We start from the raw sequence: 22,394 nt of genomic DNA, 5'->3' as shown, positions 1-22,394 counted from the left end.
GAACATATCTGAATGAATTTGGGACATCTTACTCCAGTGCTCCTTTCGCTAAGACTGCCATACAAAACGCCGGTCTTTATAAATCTAAATAAAATCTCATCTTTTATTTAATATTATTTGTGATGACCTTAAGCTAAAACAACATCATTGAGGACATTAATAGGTAACACATAAGAAAATAAAAAAAAATACTTTATTAATCAAGTAATGAGAATGATACATCAACATCAATGTTAATTTACAAAAAAAAAAAAAGAAGAAGAAATGATTGTCATCACTACATGCTAGTCGGTAGTTTCTGATGTCTGATTTTGGAAGGAATTCCGGTCTTTCTATATTCTTCTCGTTCCTTTAAATATTCCTGTTTGCATTCTTCATAGAAAGTTGGGTCATTATAGCTGAAAAAAAGAATAAATAAAACTTAATAAGCATTTTTGGATATTAAACAGTATATTGTAGTAATATTGAAAGCAACTGTACTTGATTTTCACTGTCATTTTACCAACCTTTCCCCATCAACAACTGTCATGTTCAAGACATTTACGCTATTGCACAGAATATTAGATCTTTTGTTACAGGCTCATTATAAGAACCATCGAACAGTAAAAATGAGGCCCCAAAATATTTCCCACTAAGCAGCCTAGAGTTTTTCTGTGTTTTTTTTTAAAGATATAGCAACCCCTTCACCAAAAGCAATTTTCTGTTTTTTTTCCTCCCCTCCTTCTTACAGCCATAACTTTTATTTTTCTGTCAATTTAGCTGTATGAGGGCTTTTTTTTTTGCAGGACAAGTTGTACTTTTGAATGACACCATTCATTTTACCCCATTTTGTATTGAAAAAAGGGTAAAAAAAATCCAAGTATGTTGAATTGCAAAAAAAAGTGCAATTCCGAACTAAGTTTTTTTTTTAAATTTAACATGTAAAACAGACATGGCAATATGATTTTCCAGGTCGGTACAAGTACCAGATGAAAAGGAGAAATTTGAGTTCCAGCTCCGTAAAATTCAAAAATTTAATAAAGTCCAACATAAAATACAGACAAATGACTGTGCTCCCTCCGGTATAATCCCCAATTGTGAGGAGCAATAGGCGACGCGTTTCGATCCTTAGGATATGTCATGTGACTTAATGATTGAATCTGATTGGTGGACCTCTTTATATAGAGGAACACAACCAGACTCAGATATGGCTTTGAGAAAGATCTTCGGATCGAAACGCGTCGCCTATTGCTCCTCACAATTGGGGATTATACCGGAGGGAGCACAGTCATTTGTCTGTATTTTATGTTGGACTTTATTAAATTTTTGAATTTTACGGAGCTGGAACTCAAATTTCTCCTTTTCCTTTGGATTCTACTCGGCTTCCCGCTGTGGAGTTCCGTGCACCTGTGATCATCTTCGGTGAGCTGGCTTACAACCTTTTTACAAGTACCAGATACCAAACTTGTATAGTTTTTTTTATTAAGTGGTGAAAAAATAAGAAAAAAGTAAGAAATCATGATCTATGATGGCCTTGGCCGGGCATTCAAAGATCGTAATGACAGGCACAGGAATCATTAGCAGACCCCTGGCTGTTATGGTAACCCATTGGCGCCCCATGATTACATCATGGGGGCGCCGATAGGAGAGTGGAATGGCGCACTCCCTTCTGGCACATGTTAAATCCCACTGTCGGAGATTGATAATGGGATTTACCAGATTAACATCTGCGGCTGTTAATGGCACATGATGGCTGATTAAATGTCAGTCATGTGCTGGGAAAGATATAGGCTCGGCGTAAGAGCCCGCATTAAATGCAGGGACACCAGGGACAAAATTGTAGACCTGCACAAGGCTGGGATGGGCTACAAGACATTAGGCAAGCAACTTGGTGAGAACTGTTGGTGCAATTATTAGAAAATGGAAAAAACTGTCAATCATGCTTGGTCTGGGGCTGCATGCAAGGTCTCGCCTCGTGGGGTAAGGATGATTCTGAGAAAGATCAGGAATCAGCCCCGAACTACATGAGAGGACCTGGTGAGTGACCTGAAGAGAGCTGCCTGGGACCACAGTTTTAAACATTAACGTTAGTAACAGTACAGGTTTAAAATCCAGCAGGGCACGTAAGGTCCCACTGATCACGCCAGCACATGTCCAGGCCCATTTGAAGTTCGCCCATGATTATCTGGATGATCCAGAAGAGGCATGGGAGAAGATAATGTGGTCAGATGAGACCAAAATAGAACTTTTTGGTATCAACTCCACTAGCCGTGTTTGGAGGAAGGAAGTTGAGTACATACATGCATACTTTGGGAGTGCTTTTCTGCAAAGGGGCAGGACAACTGCACCATATTGAAGTGAGGATGGATGGGGTCATATCAAGAGACTTTGGCGAACAACTTCCTTCCCTCGGTAAGAGAATTGGACATGGCTGGATCTTCCAGGGCAACTAAGGAATGGCTCTAAGAATCATTTCAGGGTCCTGGAGAGGCCTAGCCAGTATCCAGACCGGAACCCAAAAGAAAATATTTGGAAGGATCTGAAACTCAATGTTGCCCAGTGACAGCCCCGAAACCTGAAAGATTTGGAGAAGATCTGTATGGAAGAGTGGGACAAAATTCCTTCTTATTTCATGCAATAAAATGCTAATTAATTATGTAAAAATCATACAATGTGATTTCCTGGATTTTATTTTTAGATTTGGTCTCTCACTGTTGAAGTGTACCTACGATAAAAACTAAAAGACCTCTCTCTCCCCTCTTTGTAGGTGAGAAAACTTGCAAAATCTTGTAGCATATCAAATACTTCTGTTCCCCATTGTATGACATTTGAGGAACTTCACTACTGTTACGTGGAATATACTTTTATAAAAATGAAGGTACTTCGTGCATAAATTGGCCAATTCATCAAACGCCCACCAACCACAACAAGGAGTCCTTCTTAGATGGAACCCTACCATAATATCATGCCTCTCCCAGGCTAAAAGCCTACAAATGTAAAGGACAAGTAGATTCCATCATTAATCAAAAATAGCCTTAGTCTAATGGGAGGAGTGCACAGTCAGAAAAGGAGGTAATCACAACTTCCAATAGTATAGTACAAATAAAGTAATTTTTAGAAGTATATTAAGTATATTCCATATTGCAGTAATGCAGCTCTTCAAGTTCCATAAGTTCAATGTTTCCATACATCTTGGCGCTTGCAGTGTGCTGTTGTATTCTTTTGTTTGTATAGCATGCAATCATGGCAGCTTGTGTCTGCTCACACTATTTTGTCTGGAGGAGCTGGTCAGTTTTTTTGTTTCAATATGAGATAGAGCACAGTACTCAGGGGCCGCTAAAGGCCCCGTCTCACATAGCGAGATCGCTAGCGAGATCGCTGCTGAGTCACTAGTTTTGTGACGCAGCAGCGACCTCAGTAGCGATCTCGCTATGTGTGACACGTACCAGCGATCAGGCCCCTGCTGCGAGATCGCTGGTCGTGTCGGAATGGCCTGGACCTTTTTTAGGTCGTTGAGGTCCCGCTGACATCGCTGAATCGGTGTGTGTGACACCGATCCAGCGATGTCTTCACTGGTAACCAGGGTAAACATCGGGTTACTAAGCGCAGGGCCGCGCTTAGTAACCCGATGTTTACCCTGGTTACCAGCGTAAATGTAAAAAAAACCAAAAACAGTACATACTTACATTCCGGTGTCCGTAACGTCCCCCGGCGTCTGCTTCCTGCTCTGAGTGCCGCCGTACAGTGAGAGCAGAGCGCAGCAGTGACGTCACCGCTGCGCTCTGCTCTCACTGTACGGCGGCTCAGTCAGAGCAGGAAGCAGACGCCGGGGGACCTGACGGACACCGAAAGGCGAGTATGTACTGTTTGTTTTTTTGGTAACCAGGGTAAACATCGGGTTACTAAGCGCGGCCCTGCGCTTAGTAACCCGATGTTTACCCTGGTTACCCGGGTGCTGCAGGGGGACTTCGGCATCGTTGAAGACAGTTTCAACGATGCCGACGTCGTTCCCCTGATCGTTGGTCGCTGGAGAGAGCTGTCTGTGTGACAGCTCCCCAGCGACCACACAGCGACTTACCAACGATCACGGCCAGGTCGTATCGCTGGTCGTGATCGTTGGTAAATCGCTATGTGAGACGGGGCCTTAAGAAATAGTTGGAGATGTTATGTTCTGCCCCATAAATTGCTTAGGTCCAGTGCAGTTTTTAGCTAATAAGTGGGATCTTTCACCTCCAAAATCTCATATTAATGACTTATTCTACAAATATGTCATACTGAAAGGCTGGACATCACTTTTAAGTTAGTTTATAAGGCATAGCCTGACACAAATTTAAGCTATTTGCACTTCATCAAAGGCTGACAGCTGAGACTTAGTAACAGAGCCATTTTAGCTCTTTTTAATTAGGCATGATACCACTTACTATTTTGTAAGGCATTCCTTCAGCGCTGCATTTTCATCTCTGCACTTCACCACCATAAGAAAACCATTTTCTTGACAGCATTTTGAAAAAGCTAAAAGAAAATCAATAAAAGTAGAAAAGCTCAGAAGTTGTGCAAGCTCTATTATTTTTTCAATATCTACTCTTCAGAGATGACTGATGAAACAGGTAAAATATTCCCATTAGAGGTCACTACAGTCAGTGAAAGAAAAAGTTGTTCAATACTGCGCAACTCCTGCTTAATTCAGGGCCCCATAGAAAATGAAAACGTATATTCGCCTCCCGCGGCAGTGCCGTTTCAGCAAGGCCAGTGCTGTCGTGCCTGGCGAGTAAGGAGACCCTGTTGTGTCACATGGCTTCTGCAGCCAATCAGCAGACATTGATTTTTGTGCACACGACCACTGCAGCAATGTCAACTTACCCATCAAAAACAGCAGTGCATTGGTATGCCGGAGCAACAAGTGGTGAGCAGGGGCTGTCCAGTAGTGAACATCTCCTGTAAAGCAGAATCAATCCTCCTATGTAGTTTCAATGAACAGACAGGTCGTAGGAAGCTGAATAAAATGATATCTTGATATCCATGTCTTATTCCAGAGAAATCCACATTTTTTATTCATATGTAAATGAGCTGTTCAGGATTATGGGCAATGATCTGCATGAGAAACATATCATTCATTCCCTGAACTGAACTATCCTGCATGTCTATTGCTCCATTCCCTGACAGCAAGTGGCTTGGATGGTATCTGATTCATTCTATCTTCGGCATTGAATCCTGCATATAGCTATATATGTTAGTCATCTTATTAGGCATTTGTTTGTGTTTATAGATATTTAACTCACTTTTGCTTGTCCCTATGTAGAGAGATCACATAACTTTTTCAAAGGGGTTTATGATCCATGTAGACCTGGACATTTGTTTATCTGATCACTACATTTATTGTGTCCTGCTGTCTCAACTGAGTTAGATTGATTGGTAACAAGAGGGGGAGAAACACCATTTTCCCAAAAAAAAAAAAAAAAAGTGAGATCTAAGAGCTAGCCTTCTATAAATGTGGACATAACTTGGGGATGCATTCATGCAGGGGTGCATTCGTGCACTATTATTCGTATACTTTTTTCAAAGTATATTTTTTTTCTAAGTATGACGCAGTTATAACATGGCAGTTAGACAGGGCAGGAGACAGGTAAGACAATCTAAGCCTACTCCCTATTCACTTGAAACAGAACAAATACACACCATATGTATCTGTATAATCTATATCCTGGCTGCTGCATTCACTCACCGCCCTTGCATAAACTCTTTAAACTCCATCCATATCGGCCCCTCTGTCCTTGCCTCTCCTATGTATAGCACTCATGCTCTGTTCACTTTGCTTAACAGCGCAGATCTATTCAGTCCCACCATCCAACACAAAAGACGCTCTCACAAATCACTTAACCATCTGCTCACTCTTTCTATCCTCCTTCTCCTAGTCGCTGGAGACATCTCTCCAAACCCCGGCCCCCCATGTTATAGCCAGTCAAACCTCCCAACTGCTACACCCAGAAACCCCTCTAACCTTATTAATATTCCATGCATGCCTTCTGTCTCTTTCAATTGTGCTCTTTGGAATTCTCGCTCTGTGTGTAATAAACTCTCCTTCACCCATGATTACTTCCTTTCTAAGGCTCTTAATCTCCTGGCTCTTACTGAAACCTGGATCCAGCAGTCAGACACAACCGCTGCTGCTGCTCTCTCCTATGGTGGACTACACTTTTCTCATACCCCAAGATCAGACAACAGAGCAGGTGGAGGTGTTGGGCTGCTCCTTTCACCCAAATGTACCTTCCAAGTTATCCCCCAAGTACCCTCACTTGTATTCCCTTCCTTTGAGGTACATGCTGTCAGACTCTACGTCCCCTTCTCCATGCGAGTGGCGGTGGTGTATCGTCCTCCTGGCCCCTCTCATCAGTTCCTGGATCACTTTGCCACCTGGCTTCCACACTTTCTCTCCTGTGACACCCCCACCCTTATCATGGGTGATTTCAACATCCCCATTGCTTCTCCCCTTTCCCCGTCTGCTTCTCACCTTTTATCTCTAACCTCCTCTTTCTGCCTCTCGCAGCATACTAACTCTCCAACGCATGAAGATGGAAACTCCCTTGACTTGGTCTTCTCCCGACTTTGCTCAGTGGATGATTTCACAAACACCCCTCTCCCGCTCTCTGACCACAACCTTCTTTCATTCTCTATCAAGAACTGCCATCCCGCTCAGGTCACCCCCACTTTGCACACTTTTAGAAACATACAGGCCATTAACACCCAGAAACTTATGAAGAACTTGCAGTCCTCATTGGCCCCAATCTCCTCCATCTCATGTCCTGATTCTGCTCTGAACCACTACAACGAAACCCTGCAAAGTGCCCTGGATGAAGCTGCTCCTCCTATACATAGAGCAACTCGACACAGACGGCGACAACCGTGGCACACGCTGCAAACACGCTTCCTGCAGCGATGCTCCAGGTGCGCCGAACGTCTGTGGAGAAAATCTAATCTACCCGAAGATTTCATCCATTATAAGTTCATGCTAAAAACATACAACTCTGCCCTTCACCTCTCCAAACAAACCTATTTCAACACCCTCATCACCTCACTGTCCAATAACCCTAAACGTCTCTTCGACACTTTCCAGTCCCTACTCAACCCAAGAGAGCAGGCCCCAACCACAGATCTCCGCGCTGACGATCTGGCCAATTACTTCATAGAAAAAATTGACCACATTCGACAGAAAATCATCTCCCAATCTCTTCATACCAGGCACTGTCCTCCCTCCCCCACTGCATCTAGTTCACTCTCTGACTTTGAACCAGTTACTGAAGAAGTAAGCAGGCTCCTTGCATCTTCTCGCCCGACCACTTGCTGACCCCATTCCGTCACATCTCCTCCAGTCCCTTTCCCCGGCTGTCACCTCTCACATAACAAAAATATTCAACCTTTCCCTCACTTCCGGTATTTTTCCCTCCTCATTTAAGCATGCCATCATACATCCATTACTTAAAAAACTCTCCCTCGACCAAAACTGTGCCGCTAATTATAGACCTGTCTCTAATCTTCCCTTCATCTCTAAACTCCTCGAACGCCTGGTCCACTCCCGTCTTACCCGCTATCTCTCAGATAACTCTCTTCTCGACCCTCTTCAATCTGGCTTCCGCTCTTTACACTCTACTGAAACTGCCCTCACTAAAGTCTCTAATGACCTACTAACAGCTAAATCTAATGGTCACTACTCCATGCTAATTCTATTGGATCTTTCCGCAGCATTCGACACTGTGGATCATCAGCTCCTCCTCACTATGCTCCGCTCCATCGGCATCAAGGACACCGTTCTCTCTTGGTTCTCCTCCTATCTCTCTGACCGATCCTTCACTGTATGTTTTGCTGGTTCCTCCTCCTCTCACCTTCCCCTTACTGTTGGGGTTCCTCAAGGATCAGTCCTAGGCCCTTCCTCTTCTCTTTGTATACTGCCCCTATTGGACAAACAATCAGTAGATTTGGGTTCCAGTACCATCTCTATGCTGATGACACCCAATTATACACCTCTTCTCCTGCTTTCACTCCGACCTTCTTAGAAAACACCAGTGATTGTCTTACCGCTGTCTCTAACATCATGTCCTCCCTCTATCTGAAACTGAACCTGTCAAAAACTGAACTCCTCGTGTTCTCTCCCTCTACTAACCTACCTTTGCCTGACATTGCCATCTCCGTGTGCGGTTCAATCATTACTCCAAAGCAACATGCCCGCTGCCTTGGGGTCATCCTTGATTCCGAGCTTTCATTCACCCCCCACATCCGATCACTGGCTCGCTCTTCTTATCTGCATCTCAAAAACATTTCTAGAATTCGCCCTTTTCTTACTTTCGACTCTGCAAAAACGGTTTCTCTTATTCATTCCCGTCTGGACTATTGTAACTCTCTACTAATCGGCCTCCCTCTTACCAAACTCTCCCCGCTCCAATCTGTCCTGAATGCTGCTGCCAGGATCATATTCCTCACCAACCGTTACACCGATGCCTCTACCTTGTGCCAGTCATTACACTGGCTACCCATCCACTCCAGAATCCAGAACAAAACTACTACCCTCATCCACAAAGCACTCCATGGCTCAGCACCACCCTACATCTCCTCTCTGGTCTCAGTCTACCACCCTACCCGTGCCCTCCGCTCCGCTAATGACCTCAGGTTAGAATCCTCAATAATCAGAACCTCCCACTCCCGTCTCCAAGACTTTACACGTGCTGCGCCGATTCTTTGGAATGCACTACCTAGGTTAATACGATTAATCCCCAATCCCCACAGTTTTAAGCGTGCCCTAAAAACGCATTTGTTCAGACTGGCCTACCGCCTCAACGCTTTAACCTAACTATCCCTGTGTGGCCTATTAAAAATAGAAAAAAAACCCAAAACACATAATCAGGTTCCTTGCATCGTGTTCTCATACACTTTATGCAGTTAATAGCACTCTGTGTCTGTACTGCTACATACTTAGGCTGTTAACTGGTTCATGCAGCTTTACATGAACACCCGAGCCTTACACTATGGCTGGTCCAAATAACTAAAGCAATTGTTACCATCCACCTCTCGTGTCTCCCCTTTTCCTCATAGTTTGTAAGCTTGCGAGCAGGGCCCTCATTCCTCCTGGTATCTATTTTGAACTGTGATTTCTGTTATGCTGTAATGTCTATTGTCTGTACAAGTCCCCTCTATAAGTTGTAAAGCGCTGCGGAATATGTTAGCGCTATATAAATAAAAATTATTATTATTATGAGAATCTGCCTCCAGAGATTCTTTTATATAAAAGGGACGTTACCAGTGTGAGACATGTAACTAACAGAGCAGTAGAGCTGAACTTTGTCTCGTAACACACACATTAGCAGCTGCAGCTCTTCTGAATTGCAACACTGTCTGCCTGTGAGAAGGAAGCAAAAACAACTGAAAGGAACCTGCAGATATGTCAATTATAATCACACTGATTTGTAGTGAGATCAGGAGATCAGAGAGCGGCCATTACACATCACACTGGTAATTCCTTCTTTCACTTACAATAATCCCTGGAGGCAGATTCTCATGCAGATCAGTGTCTGACCCACAGCCCTGAACATCATCTCATTGATATGTAAGAAAAACATGTATTTCACTGCAATAATACATCAGAGTGCAGATATCAAGGTATCATTTAATTCCATTTCCTATGACCTGTATGTCCATATAGATGACTTAGCAGGGTTGATCCTACTGACAGATGTCCTTTAAGGGACACTTGCTGGTGTCCTGCTCTTCCCTATATCAGACAAACTGAACGGGATCTAGATTATAGTTCTGTTGATCACCTACTCTTTCCCAGTTTTAAAGTCATCAACCAGGTCTCCTTGAGCCCAATTCCTGAATGCTGCCCAAGAAGATCTGCTATGATGACTAAAGTTAAGAAAATAATTTTGCAGGGCTCTGCTCCAATAACCATATATTAGTAGCTCATGACTGCCAAACAAAGCCATGTGAATCACCTCCTACTATCTGGCATTTCTTGTGATTAGTAGACCCGCTGCAATGTCATATGTGTCTCACTCTGCAGCAATGACTTCAATCCGGGCCTTCAAATCAGAGGAGTCACCGGGGCGATTCCAGCAGGTAGAAGGAGATTTGCAGGGCTCTATTCTAGTCTGGTAGCTATGGACTACCAACAGGGGTGCTGAACAAGGGTTCTGCAAATCTTTTTGATCTTCTTTACCCCCACCCAAATTATTGACTAATGGTTAAATGACTAGGATCATTTTGAGAGGAAGGGCTCAGTTATCTACTTACTCAACATCTTCATGTTAGACACATTTTTATGATAGTTTGTTTAAACATGTGCTAGAGATGTGTTACAATTATTGATATTCATTGTTAATACCGTTTTTATGGGAACACCCAACACTAGTCTACTGAACACAAAAAAAGTACCGTAACTTCTATCTACTTTGAATAAATATATCTTTTTTAACAAATAGATAATTTTTAAGCTGAAAAATAATAATGCAAGGTTGCAACAACAACAAAAAAAAAAAAATAGGTGAAATTTTACAAGACTAGAAAAAATCTTTTTCAGATAAAAAAAAAAAAAAAACTATAGTGGCAGAATGTGCCATTTCATCATAAAGGGGATCTCCAAAATAAGATTAAAAAAAAAAAAAAAAAAAGTCACAGGGATGCATAATGACTTAAGATAATCAAAGGCCGATACTCCCTTGTTAATAAATCCCCGACGTTCCAGTGGAGTCTTTACTGTGCAGCGGCGATGATCGATTCAGTGACACATGTGACTGCTGCAGTCGATCACTGACCTTTTCTTAGCTTATCATATTGTTTTCTATCCTGTGATCATCTGGTGGTCTAGAATGCTTTATCACCAAGTGCCACATTTACTGAATTAAAGGATTTTTACTGCATGCTGTAAATGTGGACAATACCCAACATTTTACATTGGTGACATTCATACTCAAGTAAGCCTATTCTTTTCCTCCGTCACCAAATGTAACGATTCTGTACAAACAGACATAAATTGTGTTCTTGATGCCAAGTACGACCTCTATAGAGTTAAAGGCTGTAATATTTTACTGAACAAATCCCATTCTGTGCTCACAATATCTGCATCACCCCAATGTATATCCACAAATGGAAGAGAAATATGAAATGTAATTAAATGGAAAGACCAATACATTCTGCTTGATGGCACAGGCTGAATTTATAGCTTCTGAAATTGGTTTACACATGACTAGGGCTTCTAATACAATGTTATAGCTTTGTGATCAACAAATTAATCCTTGTTGTAAGCATTTTCTCACTCGCTGACCAAATCTGATCCTCAAGTCTCGCTATGGCTGGCCTGCAGCCACACTCTGTTTGTAAGGTCTTTGTCGCTTATTTAGCACAAGGATTTAATTAGAATCCTTCCTTTCATATCGCATAACACATAACCCTGCTTTTATTTGCTGCGAATGATAGAACGCCTTTAATCTGTCCTGCTATAACTAAAGAAGTGGGTGGGATGAGGCCCTGTTTTGCCTTATATGTGTACACAGAGCTGCCCAAGCCAGAGAGAAAAATAGTATTATTAGTCCTCAAGCATATGTTCTTATCCTGGATGCTTCATGCTATATACGCAAGTCTTGTAGGCAGCAATATCGTGGCATCATCAGGCAGAATTAACATTCAAGGTTCTAGGAAAGCCAGGAGACAACGCAAAGTAGAACTGTTGGCGATTTGTATTCTCCAAAATCTTCTCAACAACTAAATTTAAAGGGTTACCCCCCCCTCGCAAAAAAAAGTCAATATATCCCCTATCCTAAGAGGATAATTTACTGATCACTGAGGGTCTGACAGGTCGGATACCCAGTGATCGGGGCTCTGGATCCGCGAGAACAGTGTCCTGCAGCCCCATCCTGAATGAAGCAGGGATGCGCATTTGTGGACTCCATTGAGACAGCGGGAAATAGCCGAGCGCTGTATTCAGCAGTCCCATAGCCAGTAAGTAGAGTGAAGGCTGCGCACCGGCACCTTTTCTCATGCCAGGACAGGGCTGGAGATGCCAGTTCTCAGGATAGTTGTAGATCCCAGAGGTTAGGGAATAACTTGATTTTTCAGGTATTATTATTTATTATTATAGCGCCATTTATTCCATGGCGCTGTACATGTGAGGAGGGGTATACATAATAAAAACAAGTACAATAATCTTAAACAATACAAGTCATAACTGGTACAGGAGGAGAGAGGACCCTGCCCGCGAGGGCTCAATCTACAAGGGATGGGTGAGGATACAGTAGGTGAGGGTAGAGCTGGTCGTGCAGCGGTTTGGTCGATCGGTGGTTACTGCAGGTTGTCGGCTTGTCGGTAAGACAGGACCATTCAAACTACACGAAAGGACATAACACACACAAGCAGAGAGACCTGTATGTTTTTTCACAATTTATTTTTTAGGAGTGATTACAGAAATTAATCCCCTCAAGACTGGGCATTTTAGAAGATTCACTAATGGACATTCTTTTGCATGAGTTCCCTTTCAGCCTATGTTCCCACATAATGTACAGGCTGCATTTATATCTAGTGTGGTTTTATTTTCTTAGAAATTCTGCTGAATTTACGAGCTCAGGCATAGCGGATGTGATGTCATGAAAAATCATGGCTACTGTGTGTGTGCATTTTTCTTTCTCATAAAGACTTATGCAACGTCTGTGCACTACAGAAAAAACAAAAAGAAAAACACATAAAATTCATAGCATTTTTGCTGCGAATTTGAAGCTAATGTGTATTTTGGTGAAGATACCTGCAGAAAAAAAGGAACACTTTTGGATGTGGAAACATGTCCTAACAACTATAGGCACTGTCATTTGAGACTTAAAAAAAAAATTCTGAATATAAACTAGTCTTGGGTTTCAGGGGAAGAGGCATATGATAAGGCTAGTTTCACACTAGTGTTTTGCTGAGCTGCGGACTTCCTCCGTGAAGCCCCGCCCACAGCCGCACCTCCACCACTCAGCTCCGCCTACGTCCGCATGCGGCCTGCGTACCTATCTTTAACATTAGGTACGCAGGTTGTGTGGATGTCTCCGCATGCGTCGTTCCGCGACCCGCATCGAACGCAGCTGGTTGGAATTTCTTTTTTTCTCTGCATCGTCAAAACGACGCATGCGGAGGCATCCGCAAACATCTGCACGACCTGCGTACCTAATGTTAAAGATAGGTATGCAGGCCGCATGAGGACGTAGGCGGAGCTGAGTGGCGGAGGTGCGGCCGTGGGCGGGGCTTCCCAGAGTAAGTCCACAGCCCTCTGCAGCTCAGAAAAACGCAAGTGTGAAACTAGCCTTAGTTTGCTATAGTGTGCCAATAAACTAGATTATAGATCAAATAGAAATGTATTTAAGAAATGGAATAGACAGCAGATCTCCATAAATAAAATGTTTCTCATTTCCCTTTATGTTCCAGGTTCTATCATTCTTTTGACAATATAATGGAGATTCATTCACCTCTTATATCTATTAGTGTATAGAGGTCTATAACCTATACCGGGTCCAGCATTTACACGACCAGGGTACTTGGCCACGATCCGGAAGTAGCAGCGCTTTGGAAGCCGTGTATGTTCGCTGTGTCCAAAGCGCTGCCGTCTATTGAACGCAGGTAAATCGGCATGTGGTCACTGAACCGTGTGGATTTACAGCATCCAGAACATTTCTACTGAAATTTCAACAATGGAGTGAAGTGAACACTGTGAGTCCACGCGGTTCAGTGATCACATGCGGATTTACCTACGTTCAATAGATCGCAGCGATTTTGACGCAGTGAGAATACGCTGCTACGTCTGATCGTGGGAACGTGTGTCTGTCTGACACATACCAGGGTTCTCTGATTATTAGAATATATAAAAAAAACAGAAGTTGTGTCTTCTGCTTTATATAATGTTATAACATACGGTAACTAAACTATGGGGTTTTTTTTGTTTGCTTTTTATTTTTTAACTGTAAAGAGTACTGAGAAATACACATAAAGAAACGCATCCAAAATAACAAAATAATGGAACTAAAGATGTATCAACCTTGTATTGTAGCCAGGCAAAAGGTGCAATATTTCAGAGAAAGAGCACGCACACATTCTTCGGCTGTAGGCTAGAGGGGGGGATGATGTGAGGTCCCCACTGAAAAATGACTGCTGAGTTGCTTTCAGTAAAATAAATAATTTCTCTTGACGCTTCTGAAGGCTGCTTTTATTTAGCAAAAGCCATCGGGAGGTCCCTCTCACTTGTTAAGTCACCAGTCTTGTTTGGTTAAAAGGTGTGATGTCCCAGGAAGAGACCCCCGAGTTACAGCAGCAAGCTAGCTCTGCAATGGTGAGAAAAAAGCCCTGCCTGGAACACAGACGGAATCATAGCAAGGTGAGAAAATAACCCCTTCAAGCCATTACCAAGGCTTTATTAGGCTTCATGAACAACACTACTGAACACTAGGACTTTGGATTATTTTATCTGTATTAAATATATTAACTGGATTTCTTTTTATGTTAACTAAGAATAACAGCGAGCACACACTATGGCCCCAAATCATCAAGTCTGGAATTTCTGAACGCAAGTGATGATGAAATGTGCGCTGGAGTAAAATTGCCAAATTCATCCAGAAACCTTATGCTCGGCCCTGCCTCTCTCGGTCGACCTCTGCCCACTTTTCAAAACGTGGATGGAGCTGACCCGAACTGTTGTAAAACGGGCAAAAGTCACAAAATTTCAGGTAGTGTTCGATCAGAAAATTACGTAAACTGCTTGATGACTGTCTCACTATGTATATACGGTAAATATGCACACTTCAATTAAAAGGAATCGGTCATCAGATTTGTGCTACTGCATCTGAAAGCATCATAATGTAAGGGCAGCGACCCAGATTCCAGCGAAGTATCACTAACTGCTGCAGTTTTATCTCTTCCAGATCTACCAGTTCTTTGAATGCAGAGCGGTGTATGACCCCACCCACATAACTGATTGGCATCTTTCTGTGCTTACTGTGCATAGGCAGAAAAGTGATTTCTATCAAAACTACAGCAAGCAGCCCAGTAAGAGACACATCGCCGGAACAGATATATCTGTACATCATGTTGCTCTCATATTAAGTGGCAAATACCCAGTTGCCATAAAAAATAAATCCTCCTCAGAACATCATGACAGTGGATCCTAAATTTCTTTAGGCCAGGAAACCTCAAACCAGTTAAAAATAGCGACCTCCCCTCTGCCAGCCACAGTTAGCCACTGTGATCAGATAATGTGTCATGGCTGACACATCAACACTGATCCAAAAATCATTGACCACCCAAACTTTTTAACCCCTTCATGACCTTGGGATTTTCTGTTTTTCCTTGTTTGTTTTTCGCTCCCCTCCTTCCCAGAGCCATAACTTTTTTATTTTTCCGTTAATATGGCCATGTGAGGGCTTATTTTTTGCGGGACGAGTTGTACTTTTGAACGACATCATTGATTTTACCATGTCGTGTACTAGAAATCAGGAAAAAAAATTCCAAGTGCGGTGAAATTGCAAAAAAAGTGCAATCCCACGCTTGTTTTTTGCTTGGCTTTTTTGCTAGGTTCACTAAATGCTAAAACTGACCTGTCATTATGATTCTCCAGGTCAGTACGAGTTCATAGACACCTAAGGCCATGTGCACACGTTCAGTATTTTTCGCGTTTTTTTCGCAAACGCGAAAAAAACCGCTAACATATGCCTCCCATTATTTTCAGTGTATTCCGCATTTTTTGTGCAAATGTAGCCTTTTTTTGCGCGAAAAAATCACATCGCGGAAAAAAAAGCAACATGTTCATTAAAATGCGGAATTGCAGGGGATTCCGCACACCTAGGAGTGCATTGATCTGCTTACTTCCCGCACGGGGCTGTGCACACCATGCAGGAAGTAAGCAGATTATGTGCGGTTGGTACCCAGGGTGGAGGAGAGGAGACTCTCCTCCATGGACTGGGCACCATATAATTGGTAAAAAAAAAAGAATTAAAATAAAAAATAGTCCTATACTCACCTTCGATGTCTTCCCGCCTCTCCGCTGCATGCTGCCGCTTCGGTTTCTATAGCTGGTGTGCGGTGAAGGACCTGCGATGACATCACGGTCTTGTGATTGGTCGAGACCGGTCATGTGACCGCGACGTCATGGAAGGTCCTGAACCACACCGGCATCTATAGGAACGGACGCCTGCAGGTGAGTATAACCATTTTTTTAATTATTTTTAAACATTCTATCTTTTACTATAGATGCTGCATAGGCAGCATCTACAGTAAAAAGATGGTCACACTTGTCAAACGCTATGTTTGACAAGTGAGACCAACCTGTCAGTCAGTTTTCCAAGCGATGCTACAGATCGCTTGGAAAACTTTAGCATTCTGCAAGCTAATTACGCTTGCAGAATGCTAAAAAAACGGAAAAAAAACGCAAAAAAAAAAAATGCGCATTTCATGCAGAAAATTTCCGGTTTTCTTCAGGAAATTTCTGCAAGAAATCCGGACGTGTGCACATACCCTAACATGTCTAGGTTATTTTTTATCTAAGTGGTGAAAAAAAAATTCCAAACTTTCCTAAAAAGAAAAAAAATAAATTGCGCCATTTTCCGATACCCGTAGCGTCTCCATTTTTCATGATCTGGGGTCAGGTGAGGGCTTATTTTTTGTGTGCCGAGCTGGCGTTTTTAATTATACCATTTTGGTGCAGATACATTCTTTTGATCGCCCGTTATTGCACTTTAATGTAATGTCGCGGCGACCAAAAAAAAGTAATTCTGGCGTTTCGAATTTTTTTCTCGCTACGCCATTTAGCGATCAGGTTAATCTTTTTTTTATTGAGAGATCGGGCGATTCTGAACGCGGCGATACCAAATATGTGTAGGTTTGACCTTTTTTTATTGATTTATTTTGAATGGGGCGAAAGGGGGGTGATTTAAATTTTTATATTTTTTTTCACATTTTTTTTTTTTTAACTTTTGCCATGCTTCAATAGCCTCCATGGGAGGCTAGAAGCTGGCACAACGCGATCGGCTCTGCTACATAGCAGCGATCATCAGATCGCTGCTATGCAGCAGAAATGCAGGTGTGCTGTGAGCGCCGACCACAGGGTGGCGCTCACAGTTACCGGCGATCAGTAACCATAGAGGTCTCAAGGACCTCTATGGTTACTCTGCAGAAGCATCGCTGACCCCCGATCATGTGACGGGGTCGGCGATGCGCTCATTTCCGGCCGCCCGTCCGGAAGCGCCGGTTAAATGCCGCTGTCAGCATTTGACACCGGCATTTAACTAGTTAATAGCGGCGGGTGAATCGCGATTTCACCCGCCGCTATTGCGAGCACATGTCAGCTGTTTAAAACAGCTGACATGTCCCAGCTTTGATGCGGGCTCACCGCCGGAGCCCTGCATCAAAGAGGGGGATCTGACCTCGGACGTACTATCCCGTCCGAGGTCAGAAAGGGGTTAAAGGCCATCCTCCCTACTTTTTATATAGGCCATATTCTCCCCATTTAATGCCTGCAACAATGACTTCAGAAAAATGTATTTGGACCAACAGCAGCTTTGACCTGTGCAAATTTAAGAGGAGAGTGACTCCCGCTGCTCTAGCCTATATTATTATTTATTTATATAGCACCATTGATTCCATGGTGCTGTACATGAGAAAGGGTTACATACAAATTACAGATATCACTTACAGTAAGCAAACTAATAATTACAGACTGATACAGAGGGGCGAGGACCCTGCCCTTGCGGGCTTACATTCTACGGGAAGGTGTGGAAGGAGACAGTATGTTGAGGGTTGCAGGAGCTCCGGTGTTGGTGAGGCTGTAGCTCCGGTAGTGGTGAGGAGGCAGCGGGGTTATTGCAGGCTGTAAGCGTTCCTGAAGAGGTGGGTTTTCAGGTTCGGTCTGAAGGATCCGAATGTGGTTGATAGTCGGATGTGTTGGGGCAAAGAATTGCAGTGGATGGAGGATATTCGGGAGAAGTCTTGGAGGCAGTTGGGTGAGGAGAGAATAAGTGTGGAGGAGAAAAGGAGGTTTTGGGAGGCCCGGAGAATACATGAGGGAAGATATCAGGAGATTAGTTCAGAGATACATGGAGGAGACAGGTTATGGATGGCTTTGTAGGTCAATATTATGCTAATTATGCAAATTGTCTCTTCAGAGAGGAAGAGAGCTAGAACTCTAGTGCCACCTATTGGAAGGTAGCAATCCTACAAGTCAATTGTTGACCCTTTTAGATTATACTCATCCAGGGGCAGTCCCGCTGCGGTCCGGGTCCGATGGGCATTGCAGTCCAGTCCGGGGCCTCCCATCTTCTTACGATGACATCCTCTTCTTGTCTTCACGCTGCGGCTCCGGTGCAGGCGTACTTTGTCTGCCCTGTTGAGGGCAGAGCAAAGTACTGCAGTGCGCAGGTGCCGGGACAGGTCAGAGAAGCCCGGCACTTGCGCACTGCAGTACTTTGCTCTGCCCTCAACAGGGCAGACAAAGTACGCCAGAGCCGCAGAGTGAAGACAAGAAGAGGATGTCATCCTATGAAGATAGGAGGCCCCGGACCGTGACGCCCATCTGACCGGACCGCCCCCCCCCAGGGGAGTATAATCTAACCTCTTTTTCTCATCTTTCAGGATACATCGGGGGCTTATCTACAGCATTCCAGAATGCTGTAGATAAGCCCGATACTGGTGGGCTTAGCTCATCTTCGATTTTGGGCGTGACAGGTTCCCTTTAACAAACCTTGTCACATGACTTAGGATAATAGCCAAACCAGAATCTCAATTTGTAGACACTGTTTCGGGGTACTGCCCCTCGTCAGTGCAAAGCGGAGATCTGGTTTGGCTGTGTGAGAGGCGTCAGACCGTTATCCACGAAGTATTGTTTCTCCTTGCGGAGATTGACATGCTAAGCATGCCGAGATGAGGAGACTTAAAGCCGTAATGCTCCTCTGGGTAATATGCTAATTATGCAAATTGTCTTTTCAGAGGGGAAGAGAGCTTGGATAATGGTCTGACGCCTCTCACACAGCCAAACCAGATCTCCACTTTGCACTGACGAGGGGCAGTACCCCGAAACACAGTGTCTGCAAATTGAGATTCTGGTTTGGCTAATTATTCGTAAGTCATGTGAAAAGGCTGGTTAAAGGGTCAGCATTGAATTGTAGGATTGCTACCTTCCAATAGGTGGCACTAGAGTTCTAGCTCTCTTCCTCTCTAAATAGACAATTTGCATAATTAGCATATTACCCAGAGGAGCATTGCGACTTTAAGTCTCCTCATCTCGGCATGTTTAGCATGTCGATCTCCCCAAGGAGAAATTATACTTCTTGGATATAGGTCAGTTTTAGTAATTTGAACTGGATACGCTGAGGGAATGGGAGCCAGTGAAGCCTATAGAGAAAGGTGCATGTCCAGCCAGTGGGAAAAGTGACCTCTCTCTGGATCTTCTCTCTGAAACTGGTGCAAATGGTGCAGACTGCGGAAATACTGCAGATGTTCTCAGCAGTGTGTAAATGACATTTCTTTAATATGCAGTGTAAATCTGTTGAAGCATGGTGTTTTTTTGCTGCTGTTACATCCGGTCTTCTGCATATTTAGGATCCGTGAAGACAGGCATGTGCATTACTTTCACTTCCTTCTATTCTGGCCATTCACCATAGGTGTTTTATTTGATGTTACATAAAAAATTATGAATATTTGCAGTTTTTTGAAAATACTAAAAGCAAACTGTCTGCAACCAGCAATCATTCCACACTCAATAGCATTCAGATCAAAACCAAACACCGGTAAGAGCAACAGATCTGAATAAAAGCCATAACTACAGTGGCTTGTCAAAGCATTCACCCCCCCACTTGGCTTTTTACCTATTTTGTTATAACATGTTTATTAATATTTTTGTAATCCTATTTGTGTGTGATACCTCAGCACTAAATAGACTAAGTTGGTGAAGTGAAGGGAGAAAAATATAAGCTTACATTTCTGGGGTGAAATAACAAAAAATTGGCAAGTGCATGTGTATTCATCCATTTTTGCGATGAAGCACCTAAAAATTTATTGTGCAAGCAATTACCTTTACATGTCACAAGGATAGTGAAAGGAAGTCCACCTGAGTGCAAGCTAAGTGTCACATGGTCTTTCAGTATCGACAAACCTTTTCTGAAAGGCCACAAAGGCTACAACACTATTAAGCAAAAGGCACCACTAACCAAACAACACCATGAAGACCAAGCAGATCTCCAAACAAGTCAGGGACACAGTTCTTGAGAAGGACAAGTCAGGGTTGGACTATAAAAAACTAGATGTTTCCAGCCAGCTAACGCTCGGGCACGCTCATTGCCATCTAATTAACGCTGCTGGTGATTAAACAAAAGTAAATATTGACAACATTCAATAGCGCTTAAGCAGGTGGTAAATTAACTTAAAATGAAGTTAATAACAATAGTGTGGTGATGTGGTGGGGGGGCGGGATTGTGTGTGGTGACGGGGTGGGGGGGCGGTATTGTGTGTGGTGACGGGGTGGGGGGGCCGGATTGTGTGTGGTGATGGGGTGGGGGGGCGGGATTGCGTGTGGTGATGGGGTGGGGGGGCGGGATTGCGTGTGGTGATGTTTGCGTGTGGTGATGGGGTGGGGGGGCGGGATTGCGTGTGGTGATGGGGTGGGGGGGCGGTATTATGAGTGTTGATGGGGCGGGATTTTGTGTGGTGATGGGGTGGGGGGCGATCTTATGTGCGGTAATGTGGTGGGGGGGCGGGATTGTGTGTGGTAATGTGGTGGGGGGGGGCGGGATTGTGTGGTAATGTGGTGGGGGTGCGGGATTGTGTGGTAATGTGGTGGGGGTGCGGGATTATCTGTGGTAATGAGGTGAGGGGCGGGATTATGTGTGGTAATGTGGTGGTGGGGGGCAGGATTGTGTGGTAATGTGGTGGGGGTGCGGGATTGTGTGGTAATGTGGTGGGGGTGCGGGATTATCTGTGGTAATGAGGTGAGGGGTGGGATTATGTGTGGTAATGTGGTGGGGGGGCGGGATTGTGTGGTAATGTGGTGGGGGTGCGGGATTGTGTGGTAATGTGGTGGGGGTGCGGGATTATCTGTGGTAATGAGGTGAGGGGCGGGATTATGTGTGGTAATGTGGTGGGGGGTGGGATTATCTAGTAATGTGGTGGGGGCGGGATTGTGTGTGGTAATGTGGTGGGAGGGTGGGATTATGTGTAGTAATGTGGTGGGGGGTGGGATTATATGTGGTAATGGGGTGGGGGGGCGGGATTATGTGTTGATGTGTTGGGGGATGGGATTGTGTGGTGATGTGTTGGGGGGCAGGATTATGTGTGGTGATGTGGTATGATGCGTTGTGATGTGGTGACAAATGGGTGAATATGTTGCAAATCACTGTACAGTATATGTACCAGCATTTATCATAAAGAGCAACTATATGCTTGTTAATAATTTGTACATGTTCTTTTATTTAAAAGCAAAGAGTCCTCAGATGCCCAACAAGCACTCAAAAACTTTCTGAGAAATGCGCAACTCAAAAGACAATGAAAGGATTGGTTTTCTATTGCATCCGTACTCCAATCTTTTGCGCACTCAGGCAGGAGCTATGTGCTCCCATCTCCTCAGCGGTACACTTCCCACACTTCCCAGCACTAAGTGACAGGAGCGGTCTCCATCAGCGGAAAAATAAAAATGTTATATAGCTCTCAAAAAAAGCCATGCAAAAATAATTATTTTTTACATAAAATAGATTTTACTGTATAAAAGCGCCAAAACATAAAAAAATGATATAAATAAGGTATCGCTGTAATCGTTCTGACCCGAAGCATAAAACTGCTTTATCAATTTTACCACACACTGAACGGTATAAACGCCCCCCCCCCCCCCTCTCAAAGAAATTCATGATTTGCCTTTTCTTGTTCCCAAAAATCGGAATAAAAAGCGATCAAAAAATATCATGTGCCCGAAAATGGTACGAATAAAAACGTCAACTTGTCCCGCAAAAAACAAGACCTCACATGACTCTGTGGGCCAAAATATGGAAAAATTATAGCTCTCAAAATGTGGAGACGTGAAAACTATTTTTTGAAATTAAAAGCGTCTTTTAGCGTGTGACAGCAGCCAAACAGAAAAACCTGCTATAACGCCTCTTTCACATGTCCTGATATTTCCGGTGCCACAGATGTCAGTGTCTGCGTGTGTAATACTTGTGGCACAAGTGTGGCATGGGTGTGCCGCATCAGTACCACAAGGACGGGTGCCAAGGAAGAAGCGTTACAGTAAGCCCTGTTCCCCGGCGCCGGGTGCTGAACACTGCTCTCATCAATCTCCACTGCTCTTCCGGAGATCGGCACAAGCAGGGGAGAATCATTATTGTTCCTGGCCAATTTCAACACTAATTTATATTCCTTGTTCAACCCCATTTAAAATA

The 22,394-nt window shown here is 43.6% G+C and overlaps 1 protein-coding gene across 1 annotated transcript in view; it reads right to left on the bottom strand.

The window, feature by feature from the left end:
• Positions 1-174: 174 nt before the first annotated feature.
• The window catches only part of CMC1 (C-X9-C motif containing 1), a 64,491-nt gene continuing 42,271 nt past the window's right edge, over positions 175-22,394 (bottom strand). Inside the window, exons 3-4 of the mRNA XM_077268951.1 lie at positions 4,401-4,491; positions 175-398 (exon numbers count right to left, since the gene is read on the bottom strand). Of these exons, the coding sequence (XP_077125066.1) occupies positions 278-398; positions 4,401-4,491 (212 nt within the window). The 3' untranslated portion in view covers positions 175-277. The remainder of the gene's footprint in view (positions 399-4,400; positions 4,492-22,394) is intronic.

Source organism: Ranitomeya variabilis, chromosome 6 (genome assembly GCF_051348905.1).
Source record: "Ranitomeya variabilis isolate aRanVar5 chromosome 6, aRanVar5.hap1, whole genome shotgun sequence".
NCBI classification, from domain to species: Eukaryota; Metazoa; Chordata; class Amphibia; order Anura; family Dendrobatidae; genus Ranitomeya; species Ranitomeya variabilis.
Note: the sequence above shows the minus strand (reverse complement) of the source record. Positions and strands in the feature narration are given on the sequence as shown.